Below are 27,755 nucleotides of genomic sequence, written 5' to 3' on the forward strand. Positions count from 1 at the left end.
TACAAAGATATATGACGATTGGTTACATACCTCGCGCGTATTATACGCATTATCACTGTAATTTCTTAATAGCTTACGGGCCCTTGCAGGCAAGGCAATGGCATCGTATAAAAAGAACGATGAGCGAGCTCATGGTCAACAAGAATACATGAAGCGAAAAAGAAGAAAGACAGTTAGCTATGGCAGGCCATCAGGAAACAAGAGCTGCGACCTTATATCCACAACCTCCGAAACCGCCAGTGCAAAATGCCGCCGTGCAGGCGGCCCGACCACAGCAGCCAAGGGGATTTGCTACGTGCTTGCCTCAACTGCGTGAAGCGAAGCCTGCTTCGAGACCGGCCGCGCAGTTCGTGAGGCCCGCGCTCACCGACACCTCGGAAATGCTGAAAGAGGAGTACAAGGACCTAAAGACTGCCATGGTGGACTCGTTCTGCGATGCGTCATCCACCAACGCCAAGACGCCTGAAAAATACCCGTCGGGGAAGACTCGTCGCGCCGACGTCTCGGTCAGGTCGCCCTTTGTCAAATCGCAAAAGAAGACACCGAAACGTAAAAGACGAGCACGTAGGTAGCCAGCACTGAGGTCTCCAGTCAATGCTGCAGGTACCCGCCGTCTAGCGGCAACCCTTGACCCCGCCGTTTCACTGGTGAAACCAACGGTTCCAGCTGGCAGTACTTCGCCCGCACGAAGCCAAGGTAAGAAAGCGGAGAAAGCAATTAGGTCGCCCAGAGCTCCGTACCCGGCTTTGCCGTCGGCAACAGCTGCGCCACCTGCAGAAATCGAGACAACTACACAACCTCCGATCATCCTGGACCAACTCCAGCCTGAGCGTACAGCTATCGGTTCCTTTCTGGTAATCTCCACCGCCAACCAGTTCAGGGACGTGCCTTTCTACAAGCCACGGCTGTTCTCTCGCGGTTCCCTCTGGGTCCCCGACACCGAGGTTTTTGAGGCGACCGGCGTCTACGAGGGCGCCGACATAGTGAAAGACTACGTGCATGGGCCGCAGGACCCTTTGCCGCCGGATGACCCCATCACGCGCGGGCAAGCCACGGCGGCATTTTTGCTTGTTATGTTGTTCCTCACCGTGGCTGCTGCTTGGATCAAACTGGTGGTTTCTTCCTCCAACCGCGCTGATATTTTTACTCCATCGCATACAGAGAGCCCTCACAGCCTGTCTACCGCTGGTGGCACCTCGGACGATATTGAACTTGTCCTGCCGAGCCTAATCGTGATGCCTACACCAACGGCCAAGGACTATAGGGTAGATGCAATCATTCGAAACTCTACCGGTGAAGACACGGCAAGGAGCGATTCTGAAGCTGCTACTACTGCATAATAGCGCCACATATGTCTGGAAGAAAATTTAATTTCTAATATGTATTTGTCTCGTGCGTTCAGGTTCCTTTCGCGCAGCTTTATTTTCGCAGCAAATAAAAATAAAAGAAGTTGCTGTTTCTCTGCAGCAACAACCTTCGTTCGGACCTTCAGGCTCCTTTCTCGCAGCTTTATTTGCGCAGCAAATAAAAATGATAGAAGTTGCTGTTTGTCTGCAGCAATACCCATGGTCCCAAAATAGGTCGCGTACCGGGCCGGGTCGGGTCGGGTACCTGGTAAATAGTTCGAGTCGGGTACCTGGCCTTTGCTACCGACGTAATATGATGCGGAAAGTCCGCAGTAGAGATGCATTTCTGGCAGGCGACTGACTATGAGTCTAGTCTGCAGATGTGCAGTGAGAAACCTATAAAGTACGCCTAAGGCAACCATGAGTCACAAGCGCGACTTAGGCTTCCTATGAAGTATAGGTCTGGCGTCGCGTGCATCGATCATTGACGGGATGCTTGACGCCCCGTTACCAAATTCAGGCATAAATTCTGTCGATTTATTTTCTAGTCAGTACAGAGGTGCAGTTGCCGTAGGAAAAGAGAGAGGCCACCATAATTTTAGAAATAACTCATTGTCCGATTCGTACATGACCCGCTCATTGGTTTTCTAGTTATTACGCCTTCGTATTTGTATTGTCAGGACAAAATGTGATATAACGGGTGCGGTTATTTTCAAGAATTATTGCTTTTGGAAATGTCTGTTTTGAAGCGCAAAAGTCCAGCACGAAGCGCTTCTGCAGAGCTGGCGGCCTGTGTAACTATTTAGGCCCTATTTCGTTATTAGCCGTGACGCACTGTGCCTTCGCTTAAGTTTCGGTGAACGACGCTATTTCCCCCAATTTTGCGTGCACAAAGACAATTGCACACGTGGTGCACTTGGCATTGGGCACTTTAATGTCGACTCTTCTGCGAGGCCTATATTCTGCGCTGCAAACTCGTTTGTCTGTTCTTGAACTTTGTTTCGTGGTTTGGCACTTCTGATTGCAAGTAAATGCGGCTGATTAGTTTTGCCTGCGCGAGTTAGCGTCTAAATAAGTGCGTCCTATAGGAACGCAAGCATTCCTCCAGTCATTTCTCTTAAGTGCTATGAGGTATTACACACGTATATAGGCACAGCTAGGCATTCCATAACAATGCAGTTGCGAAAAAGTGTGCAGACAGTATCGCTATGATGCGCAGACAAATTAACAGGAAATGGAGATTCACAGGGTAGCTTGCTCGATTATTTACCTATTTCTCCTGCTCTTCAAGTACGGGAGGGGGGGGGGGGGGGACAGGTTCTTCTGCATCACTGTTTTAACAGCGGTGCACACAGATTGAAAAGCACTTGGGCTGTTTCTTGATCTTCCCAGACTCATGTCCTAGAAGGCCTTGAACTTTGAACTTGGAAAGTTGGTGATCGTGCCTAATAGTTGCTGCGCCCTAAAATGTGTTCTTGTGTCTTCTGTCTGCGTTTCGGCGTTACGTACAGTCTAAACGGTACCTATTGTTATACATTTCTGAGTTACTGGCGGGAGAATAGAATCCACAGGTTGGCGCTTTATTTTTTAAATCCCTCAATTAGCAATTTTTCTCTATAGCCTCAGATGAGACTACATTCCCTGATTTCACTTTTGGCACGTACATTTACGTAAGGTTGGTTGAAAATATGCCGCTGCACCAGAGTCTATATATGCAATTGTATTTAACAAAATAATTGAATTTTCGATGGGTTGCACCCTCTAGTCTGTTTTCTCGCTACCCTAGAGGATGTACTGAACATTAAAATCACTTATTAAAACTAAATGTTCTTAAAAAAATTAACAAAAGGTTATTAAACAAAAGGTAAACGTAAGAGAAACTGTGCTCTCCTCGAGAGAAACATCACCTTGTGGCGGCGGCAGTACCTACGTACCATCCGGGAACTGCGCACCCGAAAACGGTATATACGTTAATCGACCCTTTCTGTAAGTTTTATAGTGTATGGACGAATAAGTGATGTTTTATTACCCCTTAAACCTGAACTTTTCATTGTTCCGTAAGAAGATTTTTTGCGAGACGCAAAAGACGAACTGCGTTTGGCTGTAGTTATTAGCATAAAAAGTGGTAGCACCCAAGCTCTCACTGCTCACAGAAGCGTTGTGTGCACAAACGCAAGCGTTCTTGCTTGACAGCTCGGTGCGTTGTTATCCTCGCGGAACAGACATAACGCTCAGCGTTGCAAGTGGTGCCGTTTTTTGTGGCAGCATGTCATGTATTAGCACATTTCGATGTCCGCTGTGCAGCTCACGCCAATCATCTGACCAGCGTATGTACGCTGCGCAGAATATGATTCGCTTACTGCGTCTCACATATATGCGGTGCCTGGACGTTGCTTAATCATAAAAGCTGAGCAGTGCATACTCACTCAGTCCTTCGCCCGTCTTGAGAAACTACGGTTTGCGTATGCCTGGCGACATGCTTCAATTATTTTTGTTGCTTGTTTCTTCTTTTTTTTTGCACGCACATATGCTACCTTGACGAAACTTGGGTCAATGCTGCACGCACCTAGGAAAAGGTCTGGGAGGACGTGAACGTTGTTACAAGCGAAGATGCTTTTCGGGAAGGTCTCACAACAGGCCTTCGCGCACCCAGCAGCAAAGGTGGCAGGCTGATCCTATTGCACGCTGGTAGCGAGGATCGTGCTTGCCTCGTTTTTCGAGCAGCGAAAGGATGTGGTGACTACCACAAAGAAATGAATGCGCCACGGTTCTAGAAGTGGTTCTCTGAGCAGCTTCTACCAAAGACGAAACCACGCAGCGTTATAGTAATGGACAACGCACCCTACCAGTGTTCACCTCGTGAAAGTACCGAAAGCATCAACACGAAAGGTTGACATTCAGTCTTGGCTAACTGAGAAAAGCATCGCGTTTTGTTAGGGTCAATTAAAGCCAGAGTTGCTAAAAAGAAAAAGTTTTCGGCCTATCGCGTGGATGTGGTTGCCAAGGCTGCCGGTCACGACGTCGTGAGGCTCCTTTCATACCACTTCTAGTTGAATCCAAACGAACTGATTTGGAGCCAGATGAAAGGTTATGTAACGGTTAACAATGCCGCGTTCACCCTTGCAGCTGCAGAAAGGTTGCTGCAGGAAAAACATGAATTTTTGTAACGGCAGACAAGTGGCTTAGGGCGTGTTCTCATATTCAGAGCATCAAAGACAAATTCTGGCAGCGTGACGAATCATTGAGAGAAACCTCGACAGGCTTGAAACTTCGCTCCTTTCAAATACGAGCAGCGAAAGTGATGCGAGTGATAGTAGGATGAGCGGAGTGGAAGAGTCGGTGTGAATGCGGGCACTGCTGCAGAAACCTCCAGAACATTGTGTTTTTGTGCTTGACTTCTGCCTCAAGCTTTTAATAATCACGCGACATATGAAATAATTGACTGTGAGGTCTTACGTGACTGTGAGGTTTTATCACAGTATCATCCGAAGGAACAGCGTAGAGCTTCCACCCTGGAACAATGTGTGCCGCTTTCCCTTTTTCCTTTTACTTTTGAAAGCTTCCCGTTAGGCCTAACCAAGCGGGCGTAAAAAATACGTGCACAAATGCGTTCTTTGATGTGCTCAAAATGTAATGTACGGGAGCTTTTACATTTTGCCCGCATGGAAATTTGGCCGCAGTGGGATCGAACACACAAGCTTGCGCTTAGCGGCGCATATCTGCTAAGCAGTCGTGGTGGGTGCAGGACATGTGCATTTCGGTGGCAGACATAACATTCGTGGGAATAGTTATGAATAGTTCTGAAATGCTGCAATCATCTGGAAAGAAAGTTTGCATAAATAAAGACGTTCACTTTGCTCCATGCAATGAAGCACATCGCATGACATGTCGCAGTGCGGCATTCCGCGCATTCTCCATATACAATGCGCGGCAAAGCGCATAGTCCGAGCCGTTTTCCAAAAGTTACAGAAACAGCGTATTTTGCATAAGAGTTCGTTCGTAGCTACAGCGGCGATTTCTTAAAGATTATGGTTGCTCGCGAAAGAACCAATTTCTAAGCATTCATATATAAAATATGCATATCAGCTGTCCATAAATGTGATGCGATATACGCATGATAAATTTTTACAGTCCCTTAAGAGGCTAATATATGTCTATCACACGCATGCACGAAAACGCCCATTTGCGCAAAGCCCTGGCGCAACCGAAAAGAGAAACCCAAAACAGAAACCGAAACCTCGAGCAAAAGGTTCGGACTCGGCGCAGTAGTACATGTGAATAGGCCTAGCCTACGCAGCATCCGCTGGTCTCCTTGAAGCCCTTAGGTTCAGGGATAGCGGGGGTAAAAGGGAACATGGCTGCAACAAAGATTAGTAAAATGCGATTGGAGGTTTAGCGGCAGAGAAATAGGGAGACCACAAACAACGGAAGCGTACAAAAGAATGTTCCCAGTAGTGGTTAAGAAGGTTTGACACTGGGAATTTTTTATGTGCGCTTTTTTTTAAGAGAGGAAAGGCGTTAGTCGATTTAAGAAAAACAGCTAGGAGGTGCGACCCACAGCTGCATTTGAAAGGGAACGCTGGAAGCATCCGTCCATCCATCCATCATGTGCGAAGCCGGTGCACAAGCGTCGTGTCGCCTCCGCCGAGGGGCCGTGAAAATCCAAGGCCTCGGCAAGGGCTCAACCGCCAGGATCCCTCTTCGCGCTGACAAGGCTTTCCTCAAACGGCTAGGCGAGGGAGGGTCCTACTGCCGAGCGCTCGGATCCGTGATGTGGCTACACAGCAAACGCCTGGAAACCACACACACATTTGTGGTATAAACAAACGTGGACTTGCGATTTCAAGATAGCAGGCCCTATATGTAGAAGCCTGCTTTCACATTTTACTAAATTAGGGAAAATAATGCGAAGCAGTTAAATCAGTAATCTAATACGTTCTTCGCCCGAATGCTTCGCATTAATATGCATTCTCATATGACCTCCGATCTGCTTATTATATTTTTTCCTGCTACCTGCTTTAAAGTCGAAAGAAACTTTTCCATTATCCTTGGTACATTTCTCCCTGTGGGTATTCGTTATATTTTAGTATTTGAAGTCGACAAAGAAGAAGAAAATAGCACAAAAGACAACTGAATCACTACAGTGCTTGAAATGTTGGCGTTACGGGCACATCAAACGCTGCAGGTCAGTTGCTCGATGCCGACTTTGCCGAGAAAATCTCAGGAAGAGAAATGTTGCCCGAGTAATGAAGCCCACGGCTGCAGTCTATTCGGATTGTTCTGCGAAAGAACGAGAATTAGGAATACTCGAAGTGGCGGAAATAAGGCGATGCTCACGTAGGAAAGCAGTGACTGACATTCACGGAAGAGCGCAGGGCTATGCAGGCCTAACAAGTCGTTACACTGCTGGCGCAGATGTTTCTGTATGCGAGGCCATAGCAGACGCGGTAGAGAAAGCTACGTAAAAGCCTGTGTAACGTCTTGCGACAACTATTTTTCAGTCCTTGGCACAAATTCTGTCTAGTCAGCTGGCACAGTTCATTAGTCCTGCCTCTAAAAAGCGGCCTGCATCCCAAGTTACTGATATTGTAAATGTAGGTCAAAAGCGACCATCGTCACCCAATTCGTTAGCTGATTCTGCTTGTGCAGGACCTTCCACTCATGTAGAGCAGACGGAACCACTAACGGTCAATTATGAAGAGTTGCAGGATGTAGAAATGGAACTTAAGAGTCTGAAACGTACCACATATCCTTCCTTCAAAATTTGCTCTAAGCCAAAAACTGAAAATATGTAAAAGAGAAGCTCTCCAAGAAGGACTTTTTGAAAGAGTATTTTGGATCAGGCAGTTTGCGCTGCTGTTCTGTCTTCAACATGGGCGCTCTGGAATTGCCGTTCGACTGTTTCTGCTTCTACAGATTTATCATCATTCTCAATTTTCTCCAGACATAATTGTCTTGCAAGAAAGCTGGCTTTCAAATGGTCAAAAATTTTTCCTAAAGAATTACCGATTACTTTGCTCGGATTCACCTGACAGAGGTGCTGGCGTTGCTCGCCTGATTTCGACTAAACTTAGCCACAAGACCGCAATTTCGTATCAGTGTACGTCTGCTGAATGCGAAAAAAGATCTGAATTTCTAGCGGAAAGAGAATTCTACTTTTTTCAATGTGGATGTTCATCATCTAGGTATAAGCAGAAACGCTGAGTACCACAAGGGTCAGTGTTATCCCCTGTTTAATATGTTCTTTAGCTCCATTCCTTTGCTATAGAACATTCAGGTGTACGTTTATGCCGATGACATCGCTTTTTTGCATCGGATGATGATCTACATTTACTTTATCAACCGTTTATCAACCGTTACAAAATTACTTACGCACTCTTGAAACTTGGATAGATAACATACATACGTCTGCGAACGTCACTAAAAGTGTACGACTTCTTTTTTTCCCTTTAGATGTCACCGTTACCGTTTCACTCATGTATCGCCAAAAGTTAATTCCCCTGGTGGAATCTCTTAAATACCTGGGAATCACGTATGATGGAACACGAAACTGGAAAACCCACATTGAGAAAGTCGATCCTAAGGCAACTAATGCCATGTGATCGTTGCGTGAGATCCATAAACGACGATATGGGTTGCGAAGGCATACATTAATTATGATATATAAAATGTATGTCCGACCCATCATGGAATTTGGGTGCGTCTTGCTTTCCGGCAGCCAAGCTTATAAAATGCAGCCTCTGGTTTTACTAGAAAGGGAAGCGCTGCAATTGTGCCTTGCATTCCCTAAGCTTGTCGCAAGCATTGTTCTGTATATGGAAGCGCGAATACCATGTTTAAAAAGTAGATTCAGGATCCTTACAATCCAAACGCACCGAAAAATTTACTACGATTCTCCTAAAAAATCAATGTATGTTTTCATTAATGAACCTAGTTCATTTTTTATAATCATTGGCCGTGACTACGCACACCTCATATTGTATTTGTACAGCACAGCTAAAACCATTGAATGTACAAATTCAACGTATTCGACCAACACGTCAATCCAAGGTAAGTCTCCAGATAGAACTTGACGATATTTTCCCCTCAAATGCTAAACTAATGCCGTACCAATATTTGCATGACCAATTCTTAGATTACCTTTCTCACCTAGAAACAAGCAATATAACAGCCACTGATACTTCGCTGTCTGAAGAAAAGGCTGGCGTAGGCATTTTCTTTCTTTCTCTCTGTTAGTCCATTTATGTACGCCTTCCAGATCACACGCCTATTTTCATAGCAGAATTATTCTCTGTTCTTATAGCGCTGCACAACCTTCCCGCTTATTAATCGTCAGATGTCGTAGCTACAAATTCTCTATCTGTATGTGTGTCGCTTTCCACGGCAACCGAATACAGTAAACTTTAAGTACGTTTGAAAATTTCGTGCCTACAAATTTACAAAAGAAATGATTTGCTGTGGGTTCCTGGCCACCGCGGTTTATACTTAAATGAAATGGTAGATGTATTAGCCAGAAAGTGTCAAATGGACTTTTCATTGCTGTGTAACTTGCATGCAGCTTCATCGCTGCATCAAGATAAAGAAAACCCGCCGTGGTTGCTCAGTGGCTATGGTTTTGGGCTGCTGAGCACGAGGTAGTGGGATCAAATCCCGGCCACGGCGGCCACATCTCGTGTGGGGCGACATGCGAAAACAGCCGTGTACTTAAGACTTAGGTGCACGTTAAAGAACCTCAGGTAGTCGAAATTTCCGGAGTCCTCCACTACGGCGTGCTTCATAAAGTCGTTTTGACAGGTGAACCCCATAATTTACTTTAAGTTAGGATATAGAAAATTTTTTTTGCTAAAGGATGTAGCAAAAGGATGTAAGTAAATTATTGCTGATACCATCTCCAGACTTTCAGCATCTCGTTTTTTGCTGGAATAAACAGTGGTGTCCTTCTCGGCAATTGGAAGTTACATACACCAGACTACGCTGTCGCATCCCGCAATTGAATTTCTATTTACATAGAGCTGGTCTGACGATGTCCCCTCTATGCCACAATTGTAAGGAAATTGAATCAATAGACTACTACTTTCTATCTTGTAGATATCTACACCAGAGAAAGATATTACTCGAAGCTCCACTCTTCGAAATTCCATTAGGGTTAAGTATACCAGTATTATTATCATTTGGGGCCTCGACAATAGGCTATAGTCACAGAAATGTTTGTACCGCAGTATTTGATTATTTAACTGCAGCAAAACGACTGCCCTGCTAATTATCCTATCTTTATTCTAGGCGTCAAATCTGCGTTCATTTCACCTAAATTCGTGTCTTTAAATTCTCCTTCATTGTACGCTCTTTTTAAATTCGCCTTTAGGTTCTATAACCTTAAGTTCGATAACCAGTCTAGTTATTTTATCTCCTTTTCTGTACTTTTACGTTGCGTTCATCGTCTTCAAATAAGACTTTCCTTTAGCTACCTCCTGCCGCCGAATTCTGGCCTAGCCCCCTCAGTGGGTGAGAGCCGTGACAGAGGTTCATTATCATCATCATCAACTCAATCGCGTTATTTCCGTCGTAATAAACATAGCCACTATTCAAGAAACGGAAACAGAAATTAATATATATTTACTATTAAATAATACGAATAGCACCGATCAATAAATTAACACGAAGCAAGAAGTTCATATTATGTTTCCACTGAGAACCATGGCCAATCCCTCCTCGTGGGTACGTGCTAAAATTTGAAGGAAGAAGAAGAAGAAGAACAAGACCAAGTTGGCCTACGAGCTATGCCGGTACGCACTTTTCATGTGACATTGTATTTAGTTCATGACATGAATCACAGTGAATATTCATTGCTGCAAACAGTTATTGTTTTCGTAGTTTCTCCATGAATGATTATTTTGCAAGCTTAGCCGCACTGAAACGAGGAAGCTTAAAGAATCTAAAGAAAAACAATGTTAGGGGCGCTATTAGGTGAAGCGATTCCAAATTTTCTCTTCCACTCATGCCACTAACTTACCACAATTCGCCAAAAATGTTTCGTACAAACCCCATTTCGCCCGTCGGTCACGCAGCGTAACGAAAACCGCGGAGACTCTGCCTCTGAGATCACGTGCACACTGCGATTATGCATTATTAGGCCGAAACAGCAAAAAATAATTATTCCCCATTCTGCGGCTTTCTCTAGCCCTGCTCTAGTGGTTAAAATTTCTCGGGCCGCGCCCCCTTCGCCTGACTCTCACGCGACGTCTGAAAATTGCGAAAACTCATCACGTCAAAGTGATGGGGGCGCATTAAAGGCGCATTACTATGCCTGAACAAAACTGAGTTTCTTTAAGAATAGCCGTAGGCTGCCCCGTTCCGAAAGTTATAAAAGATGGTTGCCCGCCGATCACCCTGGCACGCTGGCACTACCTGCTCGGAGCTGCCGAGGAGAATGGATTTCTATGCGTATAATAAAAATTTTTGCCTGTCAGTATAACGTATAATACTTCTTTATACTAACTCTTCGCTGAGGATCCGTTTTAGCGACATTTTCAGCCTTTTGATGCACGCCGCCTCGATTTTCGACCCATCACCGCAAGCTAAGCAAAGGACGCATACCAATCACAGACGCCGGCAGCGCACTACTCAACCGGTTATATTCTTTCACTGAGCTTCCTCGTACCTACCGAAATCCTGTACACTTCTGTTATAAGCCCATTCATTGAAAAAAAAATTAATATTTGCTTTCAAAGCAAACAAACGTGACCTCCTATGAACGAGATCATTTGATTGGACTGTTAAATCGCGTGTTCCCACTCAGTGCTTGCATCGGTGGTCACGTACGTTTGACATCACATGTTTGGAAAAAAATCGTAAAGGAGTAGTTTTGCGCCCTAATTTTTTGTTTTCCAAACATATTTATTTCAGCGCCAGTGGAACGGCTGCGCCAATGAGCACTCAGTCTTCATGGTTGGTGTCGGTATACGTAATCACAAATTAATGCCTGAGTTACGGAACGATCATGCATATGCATTGCGATAGTGGGACCTTCCCCGTTTGCAACTCAATTGATGCCGTCTTTTGCATATTTTAAGCTATACTGTCCAAGCGTCTTGTACCTGTACCTCTTGTCATTTGCCACCCTCATTGGAAAAGCGCAGGAAGAAGTGCCTTGAAGCAACAATTGATTTCTCTTCATGACACAATACACGTTTAGTCGTGGTGACATGTGTTAAAAATACGCATTACTGATTTGGCGTTAAGCCTCCACACCCAAACCACACGCGACGCGAACACAAAGAGGCCTTACTGAACACATGGTTATCACACTGAAGGATATTGCGCCCTCTCTGGTTGAGTGCTTTTCCTACTTTTTCGCAATCAGACGACACTTTCGTGTTTCTCTGGAAGGCATGTTGCTTTGATAGGCGGTGATAAAAGGCTCGTACATTCTTTTTGATTTTGCATGTTGGCAATCTGAAGAACAAAAAAAAACGATTAAAAAAACCTGCAGTTTACACACAGATGTCATGGTGATGGAGATTTACATTTTACCACTCGGAGTTACGCCACCTCGTGCAATAGGCAAATCAGGCTGCATTAGGCAACTACAACGGCAGGGGTGGTATCCTCTGGCAATCACTTTGGGAGCTGCTTCTATTTCTTTTTTTTTTTTTAGGTTTCACGAGACTAGCACCAGACCGTACGGCGTCTACGGCCCATAGCTTTCTGGCAAATTTGCCAACTGTGCTAAGACCACAAACCGGTAACGCTAATGCATGTAGACTATGGCCCATAGCTTTCTGGCAAATTTGCCAACTGTGCGAAGACCACAAACCGGGAACGCTGATGCCTGTAGACGTCGACGCGTCCGGCGCTAGTGTTGTGAATCTCGCGAAAGTCAGTGTCTCCGGGAGTGATTGCCCGAAAATACCGCCACAGAAACAAAGCTGACAGTGCGCTTTGTGGCACCTTCCCTACTCTAAAGTACTGTGATTTGACCCTTATGCAAGCCCAAATAGCCAGAATGTGCGTTTTAGAGAAGCCGTATATTCGCCTACTGTCTCGAAGGGATTATTCTTAAAGCCCCTTCACCAACCCTCTCTCTCCTACCTTCTTTCGGGGGAGCTTGCCCGTTTAAAAGCGGTTTAATCCACCTGTGCAGGTTTTAGAGATGCCACCACGATTACCGACGAGCAACGTACGGCGTAGAAAACACACGGGCTCAGCCACGAGCACACGTTCTCTGTTGACCAGGAAGAAAAGCAGAGTCTCACGTGCTAGCCGCGTATCACTCCATGACACCAGAGGGGCGAGCGCCATCTCCACAAGATATCGCTTCGGCAAGTTGAGCAACGCCTTGTCAAAGTGAGCACCTCAAAACCGAACTCTTGTTTAGTACTATGTTTTGGACCAATTCCGTACCAACTAGCTTATACTGCGACGTTGAGTGCACGCGGTGCCCCATATACAAGCTGTTGTGGCTCGTTGTTTTTTACAGCGAAGCTGTATTGCCTAGGGTTTCGTGCATTTTTGTTCTCCGTGAACAAAAACTATCAATATCAATGGTTCATACCCACGTAAGCATTCATGCTCCCGTGAGCAAGCAAAGTGCAATGGCTCATAGCACTGTAAGGCAGAGGCTACGAGCAATCAGCAAAGTGAAGCGAACAGTGCTTGAATTCTTTATAATCACGCATACAACATACAGAACAGCATGTCGAAAACTCTCATCAATGGCTCATACCCCCGTGAGCAATGGCTCATACCTCCGTAAGCAAGCACAAAATCCAATGATAAAGTTCTTGACTGACTGACTGACTCATAGTCCCGTAAGGTTCATGGCTGCTCACTTAGCGTGAATAAGCTACGATGGCACTACCCCTGTTGTCGTTGTCGGTGATTTCAATGTGGATGTGCCGGTACCAAAAAGGGAGCTGCCTACGCGTTCCGTGTTGCAGACACATCCCTTGCGGTGCCACACCGATCCGGCCCAACGAACCACCCAGCTGTGTACGTGCATCGATTTGACATTATCAAAGAATGTAATTGCTGTTGCCAGTGAAATAATGACCACACATCAATACAATAAATGAGTTCGTACCTTTGTTCAAAATTAGGTGTCACCTCCGTGTCATGTGCTAAAGAGCTTCGCTGGTCAACCACCTTCGTACAGTGGAATGGCTCATAATTTTTTTGCGTGTTTAGTATTAACCTTTGTGCTAAGTGCCATAGAGTATTTATTGCAAATTACGAATTGTAGCCGGTGAGTTTTCAAGACGTACCTAACCAGATGTATATTTGATTCGCTAGAGTTGACACGCGAGGAAGTGGCGTGGAGATAAGCCCACTCTTACACATGTTCTAGGGGCTTACTGCCAGTAACAAATTATCGTTCTATGACCGCGCTCCTTAACATTACCTTAACCTTTGGCGTAATAATGTTTGCCTGTACTTTTACAATTTGTCGACTAAGGTGCTGTATCGTTTATTACAAGTGATCTTCATCATTCTCTAACAGGACAATGTGTTCTACAAACCGCAGATTGCCTATATGGTCCACGTTGATTCTTATTTCTAATCCTTCGCTTCATAACAACTGAAACGCTTTTTAAAGGAATAACTTGCTGTTTTTCCTTTCAAGACTTAAAGTAGCTAGGAAATTTTTATACATATTTTCTAAGATATTACCGTATATTGCGTGCACTTCCTAACTATGCAATGACCTCATGACACCTGGTACCGTTTCTGAAGAAAACGCATCTTGCTAATCTATGAAATCAGCATGGAGAGCTTGCTTTAGGCCCCAGATATCCCAGTTACCTGATTGATGACATGGATGTGATCCGCTGTTGAACAGCCTTTCCTGAAGCCATCCTGTTCTCTGGGATGACAGAAGTGAAGTGCTGCCTTGACTTCGGTCAACCGAAGGGACGCCACATCCGGTGATATGATGTCGTTAATAGTGACCCGCCGTGGTTGCTTAGTGGCTATGGTGCAGGGCTGCTAAGCACGAGGTCGCGCGATCGAATCCCGGCATCGGCGGCCGCATTTCGATGGGGGCGAAATGTGAAAACCCTCGTGTACTTATATTTAAGTGCACGTTAAAGAACCCCATGTGGTCGAAATTTCCGGAGTCACCCACTACGGCGTGCCTCATAATCAGACAGGCGTTTTGGCACGTAAAACCCCATAATTGAATGTCGTTAATGCGAGTGCGCCTCTGCCCAAAGAACAGCCGATACAATGGTTCGTGCTAACTAGTACTGCTATTTATCGAAAATACGCAACACCCGATAAGAACGCCGAAAAAATGAGACGCCAACAAGAGGTAAAGGGAGGCGAAGTACGTCCTTATATTTATGTCTTCCTCACCCTGTTATGTTTTTTTTTATGTAACCGAACTCATTGCATAACTCGATAGCTTGTGATCTATATTATCGAACGAAGTTTTACTCTCGTTTATTTCGCTCTTTCTTTCTATCCTCAAGGCTGGATGGTCTGATAGACAGGGTCTGGGATGCGCAGTCTCCAGCTGAGCAGATTCTTTGGGGCGCAATCTGGGTCGTCATCATTGCGCTGTCCATTGTCTCAACTTATCTCTCCTACCTCGTGGTTATGCATAAAAGGGGTAAGTTTTTCTCTTTCTTTTGCTAGAACATTTTTGCGTCAAATGCCAAGTAATGGCAAGCTCGTTTGTAATTGTTACGTTAAGCTTTCTATATTATACCTTACAAAATAAAACTAACGCATTTTTGTGGCCAAGGTAAGTGTGGGGTACGGTAAAGAAGGAGGAGGGCTGCGCGCACGTACTCGCAATTCTGTCATCGATCCATCGTTCTCGAAATTTAAGCGCTCTGGCTGCACGTATCCAGTTGGAGCCGACGCGTCGTATTTAGGTCATTGTGCGCCAGTGAAACTGTTGTCCCAAGCCGAAAGCCACGCTTATCGACCGACACACAAAGACGCTCCGAGAGGATTGAGCAGTTTCTATATCATCCCTGGGTACCTATTGACAAACAAACGTTCTTACGCTAGAACTCTTCGAAGACGCAGATGTCAGTGCATCGTGATACGAAACATATTGTACTGTGCTGCTGAATGTGTACTTGAGTGAGATGTGATATGTACTGTTCTGCTGAGCTGTAAAGAGGCTAGGAAGCCGTGTCAAGCTCCGTAGAGTTTTTACTTCCTAGTTTCCGCTCCTTTAAGTGGAAAATAGATAGATAGTAAGCTCGATTGGTTGATTGATTGATTGATTGATTGATTGATTGATTGATTGATTGATTGATTGATTGATTGATTGATTGATTGATTGATTGAGTGAGTGAGTGAGTGAGTGAGTGAGTGAGTGAGTGAGTGAGTGAGTGAGTGAATGAGTGAGTGAGTGAGTGAGTGAGTGAGTGAGTGAGTGAGTGAGTGAGTGAGTGAGTGAGTGAGTGAGTGAGTGAGTGAGTGAGTGAGTGAGTGAGTGAGTGAGTGAGTGAGTGAGTGATGGGTAGAGGCAACTGGCCAATCGGCAAACATCGCTCAGAAAAGAAAGCTTTCTGCATTCGGCCCCTGATATCCAAAAACTATTTTCACCTTCATGGCTTGGGCCTGAACATAACGATTTCATTCTAATGATATCGGTTTGGAATTTCGTCAAGAATTAGAGCGCTGCTCCGACCCCGCTATCAACAGTGTATCAGCCGCTCAAGAGCAGGTAATGATGTGAAGGAAAGAAATGAAGCGAGAAAAGGGATTGCACTGTGCCGGCCCTGTATTTACAGCTCGTGTGAAGCAAAGAATGTGCGCACTTGTTTATATAACATAAACGCAACCTGTACGTGGGATATTAGGTGAATTGAAAAGAAAGAAAAATAGGAGAGCGACACCACAGGGTTTCTATTTTCTGCAATGCAGCGATAAATGTGAAGGAGTGCTTTGAAAGAGGTCAAGTGAGTGAGACAAAAACTTATTTAAGGCTGATAGAATGTAGTAAGGCATGGATCTTATTTTCAAGTTTTTTTTGTCTTCACAAGGTATTGTGGCGATCATGATGATCAATTTGGAATGACAGGTAAATGAAGGTGCAATGCACGTCAAGATTAGCTAATTTTGGCAATGTGTAAAGCTTATCTAAGATTACTACTAAAATACCGAAGAGAAAAATGAGCAGCTTTTTTTTTCTTATTTCAGCACAGCACGTCAGACACGAAAGTCCCGACTATGACTTCTGTACGAAGCCCTCATGTTTGACCTACGGTAAGCCTGCCAACCATGCTTTGCTGTTCGCGTGTAGTTATAATATCTACTGCATTGCGACTAGGACAATATCATCTTTCATAGTTTCCATTCGACACTGTGTTGATTCATTACGTGAGTACGCATGAGTTATACCATTCACCGCTTCATCTTGTACACTGCGCGAAGCCGATCACTCGTTACTTTCAGAAAAAAATAAAGTCATGCCTTCTCCGCGCTCACTTTGTTCAAGATGGCGGCCAGCAGAGACGACGGGACTAATGAACAAACAGGACAAACGGCTGTCTTCGCGCACTACGTAATGTCCGTTGTGCAGTGCGACCATGATGCAGTCGATATTGCCCCATAGGGCAGCGCCGTCCTTTGGCGAAAATTTCTGTTTGTCTCTGCATTCGGCCTCAAATGATTGCATCATCTAGATGGCATAAAATTTGCCTTTTTACTTTTTTGCGCTGTACCGCTTGCGAATGCTTGAATCAATTTTGCCTCCAACTATATTGCAGACTGACATAATGGTTTTTTTATTGCTTCGTTTATTGCTTTCTTCTTTTGCTTCAGTTATTTAGTATTTTTATTCGCAGTATTTCACCTCGAAATCTCTACGTTGGTTTAAGTGTGCTGTTTTGTACAATTGTAACTGTAGGCCTGTTTGTTTTTATTATGCAGAGCTTTGTTGGTACATTACAGACTTTCACACTTTATAGAAACAAAAGTATTCGATCAAAACCACAATAAATATTTTGAAAATGTAATAGATAACGGCTGCTAATTACTGCCCCTGGAAAGTAAATAAATAAATTACTGAAAAGTAATGAATTACTTTAACGTTAATTTCCACCCTACGTCTTTATTAACATTGCACAAATACAGCAAATCGAATGAGCTGCCCTGGCTTTTTCAATGCGTACGCTGCAGCCATTCATACGTTCTTTATTTTAACTGAGAATTGTTTTTCGAAATGTTATGCGGTATTCTTCCCTCGTTTTCATTTGAACACTTCTTCAGCGACACTGAAATGTCGCTTAATGCGCGCACTATAGAAAATGGCTGAGCAGTGACGTAGTGACGAACTGAAAAATCGTATGAGGTGATTCCCTCGCTAGAACGCCCGGAGTGTCCCTCGCTATCGAGCCACAGAAGCGCCGTTTCGATCTGTCGAACAACATCTGGTGTACCTCCTCTCGGCGTCCTTCACTCGTTAAACTATCGCGTTCCTTGAAAACTCGGCCGAATCTGTAATGTAATTTAATATAATGCGACAGGTCACTCAGCCATAGTAATACTCGTGTGTTACAATCACGAAAAAAGGTATATATATATATATATATATATATATGAGTGACGTAATGTCATACAGATAGAAACTAATGAGTTTATGATGACCCGAAATTTTGTCCATATCAGAGAAGTCGCAAACTGCACCAAGCCGAAACTTGAGTAGCAGCTCTTAGCGCCTATGAAGGCCACCTATAAGCGCTTCCAGGAGGGGGAAAAATTTAGTATAAGAGAAAAGCTCAGAGTGTATACGTCCAAGAAAAGTCTTAAAATCTGCATAACCTGTCACGTTGAGGTGATCGAAACGTAGCTGAAGGACGCCGCTTGTTAGAAGGAGGTAACCCTTAGGTCATCCCTTAGTACTCTGTTGTTCCCACCTAATTTAAGTGCTCAATGCTACGTCGCCTGTTATACCCTGATTCGTTAAAATGTAAATGGCCACAGGTAATTGGTTAACGACAAAAAAGTAATTGAATTACAGTGAGCGTTACCGAGAGAACAGCGTCATCGCTAAATTACAAAATTAAAAAGAAATGTAATTGATTACAAGCAATTATTTACATCTAATACGAATAATAACTCGTGCGCAAGACTTTGTACCGGTAATTACAGGGTAGTCAAAGATGGTATATTTGTTAACCCAAGCGAACAAGCCAAAATCGCGTTCATGAAGCGTGAAACCGCCAACTCGAAAACGACATGCCGCTTTCTCACTAACACTAACGTGACCGCATTTCATGTGTTCCGAATGGTACACTAGAATGCCTGGGAGTTGCATAATTGCAAGTGAATAGTTTCACCAAACCCATCTGCGCCGGTTTAATGGGCGCTAGCATTCCCCCGACAAAGCGTTACAAGACAACTGCAAGGGTGCAATCTTGTACGCGTTCCAAAATCGAACGGAGGCGGTCCGTTCTTAACGTCACTAAATAGGCGGTCCTTTCTGTTGCGTTCGTCCGATAGCAGACGACACGGAATGATTGACAGCAGCAAGAAGTCACGGCTCACGTCACAATTGATGTCATGGCGTTCGTCGCGGTTCAAATTGACCAATCGTGTGCGGCTCAGTGGAACGGACCGCCTCTGAGCACTGCGATGGTCGTGAATGTGCGATCGATCAAGGCGTGCTTGGTGGCATAATTAGATGCAACTTCGGAAGGGCGAAATGATTTACTGAGAGGGCACGGTCGAAAAACCCTGAAAAGAACGCTGGCATGCTATTTTGGATTTGTCTTTATTTTTGCATTAGATGGAGGTAGACGTCTTCCACATAGACATTAGAGAAATACCGGAAAGCGTCCGAGTGCCCAAAATAGTTTACCGTTGCAATTGTACATATGATCTAGTTTAGACTTCGTTGCCCCAGAAGGTGGACGCGTCGTGACGCCACGGTTTACTATCACCCTTCGTTGCTAAGATCGCTTCAGCTGACGAAAGCGAGCGCTGAAGACCGAAAAAGAAGAAACGAAGCACACAGCACTGCAGTTAATATATATGAGCAACAATATTGTACCTAAACCTACACGACGTCAACAAATATTGTTCTCTGGCATGACATTACAATATCGTCGATGATGCCAAGCCTGATACTGCTTCATTATTTGATTTTGAAATTTAAATACTCCATAACTGTTCCCCAACTTTCGCCCTCTCTAGGCATTACCACATTACGGGCGACAGACATGTCGCAGAATTTCTAGAACTTCGAAAATGTGTCAGTGATTCCTTAGGTTGTCGAGGCTCTCCGGAACAATTTGCCACTACGACGTTATATCATGCTGGCTGCACAGCAATTATGAAGCACTGAGCGAACATTCTTGCACCCTTATCTAATCATTACCTTGTCGAGCACACTATAATTAATTTGGGTCTAGCTGACTTGGCGTTTCAAGTGCAAAGCATCACTCAGTACCTGCTATTACGCTATAGTGTGGTCTTTCCTTCGGGATAAAAATTAACACGATGAGATCAAGGTACAATAGTTCGACATACGTGTAGATTTATCTCTGTTTTCAGCTCATGTTGATGACGTGTGAGGTCGGCAGCAGTGCACTTGGTGAAAACGGCGCCGAGAGTAGCAGCGATTCGCTTTAGGCCACCTGATGCAAACACATTTTTCTATAGTATAGAAAACAGGTAGCACTAACACATCTAATACAGCGCTTTTAACTAATACTGTGTATTTGTTAAGCGTACTATGTTCCAATTCAACTCAAGAGTGAAACTTACGCTGTCAAACTTGAATCCGTGCGTCATAGACATTTCAGGATTTTGTCACGTTAGCCGAGTGAGAGAACATATTCCCCGCTTAGTTCGCTTGAGGTAGATTTTCGGACCTTAAGTATTTGGTCACTCTTTTTCAAAGAAACTCGAGCTCTGCATAAAGAGGGCACTAAAGGCAAATATATTAGGTTAACGTCTAATGAAAGAGCGAGAAGGTAACCAGGGGCGCTATAACGTAAGACTATTCCAAACCCTTCTATTCCAATTCTGCAATCAGCCCTACGCGATTGGTTAAAAACTTTTTTCGGCCACCCCCACTTCCCCTGGCTGTCACGGGACGTCACGAAAACCGCGATAGCTCCCCATCTGATATGACGCGTACAAACTGATTATGCATGATTTGACCGAACAAAAGCAAAATAGTTATTTCTGATTCGACGCCTTTTCGCCATTAGCCCTCGGCTATTGGTCAAAGCTTTTCCGGCTGCACCCACTTCACCTGCCTGTCACGCGTCGTCAAAAAACCACAAAACCGTACCGCGTCAAAGTGACGTGTACGGTTTAAAGATGCATTAATATGCCGAACAAAACTGTTTTCTTCTGAATAGCCGCAAGCTGCCCCGTTCCGAAAGAAATAAAAGATGGCTGCCGCCGATGGCCCAGGCACTGGCTACTCGCACCTACCGGAAAGCATTAATTTATTTGCGTAACATAAAGCTTTTTGCCTGGCCGCGTAACGTCTTCCAGCACTTTCGACAGGTTTACAACATCGTTCTGCCAACTCTTCTTTGCTAAGGATCCATTTTAGCGGCATTCTTAACCTTCCGTTGCATGCCGCCACGATTTTCGACCAGCCACCGCGACTTGAATGATGGAAAGCGGACCAATCGCAGACGCCGGCACCACCCTCTTCGTCCGGTTATCGATTTTCAGTGCAGTGGCACGGCCCCATAAAATCCTCCTCCACTTGAGCGTTCTCCTCGCCTCTTGTCATCCAATTGGATAAGACAAGTCGCCCAGCGTAGGCAATGTTATTCATTTTTGAAGCAAACAAAACTGACCGCCTATGAACGAGGAGCGCGTTTGATTGGTCTTTTCATACAACCCTGCGGGACACCGCCCGATGCTTGCGTCGGCGGTTAGGCAAATTTGACGCCAGAAGATTGAAATAAAAACATTTTGGAAACGTTATAGAGAACCAGTTCTTTGAGAATGTTTCCGCTGACAAAGAAAAGAAAGAAACGGTACCACCAACGGACGTTTACAAGTGGTAACTTCTAGTCAGTCGCTGATGACAACAAAAGTTACTTTCGCTCCGTTTCAGTTTCAACGTCCGTTTCAACGTCATTGAATCTGCATTTCGGCACGATATACAGGAAATTGTCGCATAGTTCAAAGAAGCTACAACTTCACAACGTTCTCTCAGCACAATGTGCTGGGAAGCCTGCATAAAAAGCAAACTAATGATTCGCAGGAGTTTGACACCCACTTTTCTCGGAGCTCTCACCCCATGCGGTTGGCAGGATAACTGCACATCAACTTTGAGGTGGTTGTCACAGCGCAGCACTTAATTAAAAATTAAGTCTCTCTGTGTTTTGGTGGTAGGGCCCGAGTTACCGCCCAGGCGATCGGGGAAGAAAAGACTCCAGCCAAATTTCCGAAATTTGGTGGAGGGCTCCCCTACCTGTGAACACCTCAGACTTTAAGCCATGGCGCTGCGTACTTTGCGTTAGCCATGTTCCGTCAGAGAGGGGAATTTGAAATGCAAATTGATCGTCACTTTCGCTCAAAATTTTCCCCACATACAATTTCGCTCTGCAGGACGGAAGCGTAGCCGCTTTTTTGAAAGGGCATGTTATCGGTCTAGTCACTCAGTGTTTGCCTATAGTATTTTCTTAGGACTGTAAATTGAGCATACTACCTAAAAACGTTGTCGACGAGCTCCAGAAGGCATCGCCAGCGATTACGAAGAAAGTATATTACGCACAAGCACCGTTTCACATTGGCGCGACGCTCTTCTCCAGCATCGGAGTTCCTCTCGGGCATCAACTACAGCGTGGATCCGTGCTACGACTTCGAGAGCTTCGCGTGCACCGGCGCCCGACAGTCCCCTAATTTGGCCACCAGGCGGCGCCATTTCAGCAACCCGTGGCTGGCGCAGTTCGACAACGCCGCCAAGTATCTGCAAGGTTAGAGCATTTAGAGCCTGGAACAAGCTAATTCACTTCGCAGTAGCGTCTTCCTTGAGCTTCACACCAGAAGAATATTACCTGCCTTATTTTTTTAGACGTAACACGTCTCCCAGTTGGGTCAGAGGAGGTCGCCCGCTTAAGCCGCATTTACCGAAAGCACGTTATTATCGTTTATATGTTTGCAACCGTGCTACCCACGCGCCTTACTTTGGTATCCAAGTGCAGAAAGACTTAGCCATTACTCGGCCATGCATGTGTCGCGTGCACAGATGCTGCTGCCGTTGAGCGTCGTATTACGCAATCGGACATAACTTCAGCCTCACGCGCGGCGTTCGCAGAGGCCTAGCTCAGCAGTGCGTTTGTCTATTCGTGCAGGGGTGGTCGCGTTTGGAAAAGCTCGTTGTACAATAGCAGCTATAATTCATAAAACACATACTGGCGCTCATAAGAAGCTATAGGGCCAACAAGTATGCGCGTTGTTGCGTAAATTTTATGCTTACTCATGAATTTCATGCTTGTCCCCGCTTTCGACAAAAAAAAGGATACAGAAATGGCGTGAAGAGACTCGGGCATCAAGACAAAGTGGTACTCAACTTCTTTCACCAGTGCGGAACGCGTCAATCTTCTTAGAGAGAGCGAGCGCGGGAGACTGACGCAAGCTGTTACAATTGGCCAGAGGGGGCAGTGACCTTCTAGCCTCTACTGCACTGCTGCGACGAATCTCTTTGTGAAGCTAACAATGCGTCCCCTTCGGACAGGGGTGCGGCGCATGTAAGGCGAGACATGTTTTGCGGACAGAGTAATGTTTGTTGGTTGACTGTCGCCTTCACGGACCAAGGGGAGCAACAAATGTCCTGGAAAATGGTGTCCCACGGCGTTATCTCACGGAAACCGGTAACCGCCACACTCGTTTAACAGCCGCTCCAGCTAACTGCGGGGTCATCCGAGGAACCAAGACGCGCAGGCTTGAGTCAAGCGTGAGAACCCATGTCTACTAAGCTACCGTCCTTACTGTATGTTCAGTGAACAAAAGTGCGGGAGTGTGTGTGTGAACAGTCGCCCTCAACGTGGGTCCTTCAAAGACTTTTGGCGCTCCGACTGGACAAAGGATCGCTGGCAGATCTCCCTGGCCCAAGAATCTAGGGATGACACAGGGAGCTTAAGCAGTCGTTTTCGGCCCCTCGGTGTGCTTCACTTCAGTCATCCTAGACTGATGAAATGTAACGTTCTCCACTCTTCATGTGGATATGGAAAATAAGCCCAGCACTCCTTATTCTCGATGAGAACACGTTCCTCCCTTCAACAACGTCCTTAGCGTGGATGAGTTGGACGACGGCATGGGGCGGCTACCCCTTTTTACATGGCCGCAACTCTTAAAACGCGCTGGAACGCTAACCATCTACAAGTTCGGCGGGCTCCAGCGGCACTGAGCATTCTCGAGCGCCCCCAATATAGGGAGGAGGGGGGGAGGAGTCATTTCTTTCCCCTAGTGGCCAAACACGCTGTGCACCACAAATAGGCCGCTACGAATATGGACCGAGCAAGATTGCTAAATTTGATCCTGAAACGTCCATTAGGATAAGTTAATCGTGTGTGATTTCTAATGTGTGAATAAATGTAGGCGAACTTTTGTGGCAGGCTATATTAATTCATTGTAGCTGCATACCTGATATACCATACCCGTTTCTTTATATGAAGTTATAAACAGCATTATGACAGCGCCACTCACACTCATGGCGGTCCCCTTCGCCACGCAAGGTGGCGCGCAAACAACGGCAAACTTGCACGCCTTGTGACCCTTGCAAATGGACGATTGTCAGCGGTTGCAAAGATAAATCACCTTCAATAGAAGCATAGAGCATATGGCATATGCAATATGCCCTATATGCATTATGCCCTATATGCCATATGCCATATATGCCCTATGCCATAGGGCATATGCAATACAAGCATAAACATTATATAGGTCATTTATATATATGGTAGTACGGTGTGTCGCCAAAGATGTCGTGGCCAATGATGCGATTTCTTTCTTTTTTGTCGGAGAGTGCTTTGCAGCACCACTCGAATGAAAGGAAGCAAGCCCTCTACACGGTAATGCCAGCGTGTACTGGAGACAAACCACATATAAAATTTGTAACTCGCATTATATTGCAGCTAGACTGACTGCTCTGATAAAACAGTTAGAAACTACCACCTCCGTATTATTATTCAGCTGAAACTGTGTCTTGCGCCAGCTACCAAGTGCTTGTGTCGTGCTAGTAAAGTGTTGGCTCGCGACAAACGTTAACTTCTGCACAACTCGTCATTGCACGAAGTGAATTCCATGAGCACGGTGCAAGCAACGCGCACTAATTGATGGCGAAACCGTGCACTTACGTAAGAAGTAAAAAAAAACTGCTTTCAAATTGACGAACTAATTCTTATGTCGTGAATGCAGCGAACACTGGCAGATAGAGCTTTATGTTGGCTGAGGGTGATGGTAGGCACTCAGAGCTAGCTGCTCACGTATTCATGTCCCAAATTATATATGCTGCGAAGTAAGCATAGATGTTATACTTGGAATTTCCCGCGCTCTTTCCAGATGTCCTGGTCAAATTCGAATTTAAAGACGAAGAACCACACACGCCGGACTACAATTTCTTGCGTAGATTCTACAAGAAATGCAAACCCGGTAAGCTGTATGCGTGAGGTCATGAATATGAATGCAAATATGGCACAGACTCACTGACAACACAGATCGCTGAAGAATTTTATGAGTGCTGCAAGAATTACTGCTAGTGGTACATGCTACACTGTAGGCAGCGATGTCTTTTCCGCAGTCTGAGCCGTCTCCAAGGTAACTTTTTTGGAGGGTAGGCGTACTTTAGGCACACGTAATAATTATGCAGGTTTCTGCACATTTATTGCAACTCAAATGTGTCTCCTACTTTTGTCTGGCCTACCTTACCGACATTCTTGCCAGTTCACGGCTTTCTAAAGTTATTTGCATTCGATACCGCGTTCTTGGAACACTTCTTTAGTCGGAGCTGCTTTCAGGACTCAGAAGTGTAATGGTTCGGGTGAGTTGGTACCGATCCATAAGAAATAGTTATTTCGCGACTCTTTCACTTTTTCTTCCTTTCTTTACGTAAGCAGGGTGTAATCCTATAATAACTTTGAAAGATAACATGATGTCTTTTTTTAATTGAGATTATGACTGAGAACTTCTAACATTTTCTAAAAGCGAAGCTTTCTTTCCGAACCATTCTCGTCTTTGCTTACGGTGGCTGATGAGTGCTGCTGCTGTCTTTTCAAATAACTAACACATAAAAAACGTATAGTGACGTTTCATGTCGAGAACGCGGGTGACGCGCGAGCGTATGGGTGCTGCAGCGCATACGACGTTATCGGCCCTCGGTGCGCATATGTACCTTCAATCGCAGATCGTATTCAAGACAGGGGTCGCGTGGCCGCGCCTACGCAGCAGCAGCCGGTTTAGAACGCCATATTGTAAGCACTCATTTACTATATACATTACCTGGCATTGTGTCAACGCGTACAGTCAAGGATGAACACCGCACACTCGATGAAAGCGGACACTCGCTGTCGAAACGCTAGCGTTAGGAATCGCGAGAGCCGCAGCGAGCGAAGTGACCTTGTTGTCTATCGCATCAACGCAAACTTAGCGGTGAGAGCACAGCGCACGCAAATCAACGAACTGTCGGCCAACCTAGACTGTGCCCGCAAAGCAAGTCGCTTTCAATATAAAGCCCGCATGCGCGACCGACGTACAACGCCACCCTCCCCTACCCCGGTGCTTTGCGACCGAATACGACGCGCTTCTTATCCTTGCGAAGGCGAGGTAAGCCGCCTTCGTCTGCTCACTGTCGCACACTTGCACTCGCATACACAGCGTACGGCGCGCGAAGAACGATGTTATTACGAGACAATCCCGGTGCGTACGCATTGTAAAGAAAACCTGCAGCAAGTTCCAGAGGGGGTCAACCCAGCGCGCCTCCGTCTACCTTCCTCCTCCGCGACGTTCGGCCTCGTTTCTCCGTCCCCACTTCGCTCAACGTTACCCACACATTCCTCTAGATGGGGTTACTTCACCGCGCGCTCATCGCTCTCTTTGTACTTTATCTGCTGCGCAATTCTTTTCGCCTCCAGGCGCCTTCATCGTTCGCTTGCATCGCGGCGCCAGACAGACACCGTTGATTTCACGATCTGGCCAGTTACGCTTGTGCGCAAAAAAAAATGATGCGTACCGGTTTGTCGAATCGAACCTCGGTTCCTCAGCACAGAAGCCAGATATTGTAACCATTGCGACACAATCACGCATACGCGGCTATTGTGCCATCGCCAGCTAGCACTTTGAGATTATCGCCGCATGCGTCGCATCGCGAAGCACGACTGCGCGATAGCACATGTAGGTGCGCCACTTTCCTACGTGCCAAAGAGCCTCTAATGAAATTTGCTAATTACATAAAGCATGTGAATAACCGCTTCACGAAAGCTTTGCTTCACATAGATTCCAGCATTTACGCCGAATCTACATATTTTTCTATAATCGCCACTTATGTGATTAATTGGAGACATTTCCATGCACACTGCTCACCTCTCCACACAAAGTGGATGAATCAGCGACTGGAGGCGCTTTATCCTCTGGCGTCATGCCTTTTATAGACAACCACACTTGAATGAGCTGTAACCTGACCCCACGGTCCTTTTTGCTCCCGCCAGAGGTAGCGGACACCAACACGACCAAGGTGGTGGAAAGGATACGCGCCGTACTTCGACGAATCGGACTGCCATGGTGGCCCATGCTCGAGGTGGAAGATCACCTGAACCTGTTCGATGTGCTGCGGGAATCATTCCTGCACCTCGGAATCACGGGTCTCTTTGAGCTGCGGGTGCGGCGAGACCTCCAGTTTGGACAGCCGGGCCACACCAGGCCCTACAGCTTTCACGTGAGCAGAACAAACCTTTCTTTACTGACGAACGCTGCGACGAAGGTTTTTGTATTACTGTATAGCCGGAACAGCACTGACAGCGCTCACTGGGCCGGCTAATGTGGCACTCGTACGTAAAAGAGCGCTTCCGTGATTGGAAAAATCTAAAATGGGAAAAGTAGGTGGCCCGCCTTTAGAATGCGAAACCTTTTACGGGAATGTACAATCTGCTGTCACTGCAGTGTCCAGTTCGCGGCAGTAAAAAAATATATATATCACATCAGAAAATTGTCAAGATGAACGCGACAGCTTGGGTTAAATCAAAATGCATAAACGTTTTCCAGACCAATCTTTCATGGTTACTAGCAGCTGCTTGGCGCTCTCTGTCCACATACTTATGAATCACAAAGGACTCACCGACGAAACGGCCGGGCTAGCGTTCGTACGGCCTTAAGGTGCTTGACATGATGTTTGTTGGCCCGCATCCCGATACGTTAATCGACGGTTTATTTTTCTCTTCAAGTGCAGTTTATTTTTTGTGACCCCCAGTATGGTCTTGCGAC

At 45.5% G+C, this 27,755-nt stretch overlaps 1 protein-coding gene and 1 long non-coding RNA gene across 2 annotated transcripts in view; both read left to right on the forward strand.

The window, feature by feature from the left end:
* The first annotated feature begins 12,484 nt into the window (after window positions 1-12,484).
* Window positions 12,485-16,542, forward strand: LOC142574196 (uncharacterized). Its single transcript, XR_012826449.1, has 3 exons — window positions 12,485-12,689; window positions 14,813-14,952; window positions 16,503-16,542. It is a non-coding gene; the product is annotated as an uncharacterized LOC142574196 (long non-coding RNA).
* A 1,735-nt stretch (window positions 16,543-18,277) lies between these two features.
* LOC142574770 (neprilysin-11-like) overlaps window positions 18,278-27,755 on the forward strand; it is a 31,781-nt gene continuing 22,303 nt past the window's right edge. Inside the window, exons 1-3 of the mRNA XM_075683786.1 lie at window positions 18,278-18,287; window positions 22,091-22,255; window positions 26,984-27,210. Coding sequence (XP_075539901.1) covers window positions 18,278-18,287; window positions 22,091-22,255; window positions 26,984-27,210 — 402 coding nt within the window. The remainder of the gene's footprint in view (window positions 18,288-22,090; window positions 22,256-26,983; window positions 27,211-27,755) is intronic.

This window comes from Dermacentor variabilis, chromosome 3 (assembly GCF_050947875.1).
Source record: "Dermacentor variabilis isolate Ectoservices chromosome 3, ASM5094787v1, whole genome shotgun sequence".
In the NCBI taxonomy this organism is placed as follows: domain Eukaryota; kingdom Metazoa; phylum Arthropoda; class Arachnida; order Ixodida; family Ixodidae; genus Dermacentor; species Dermacentor variabilis.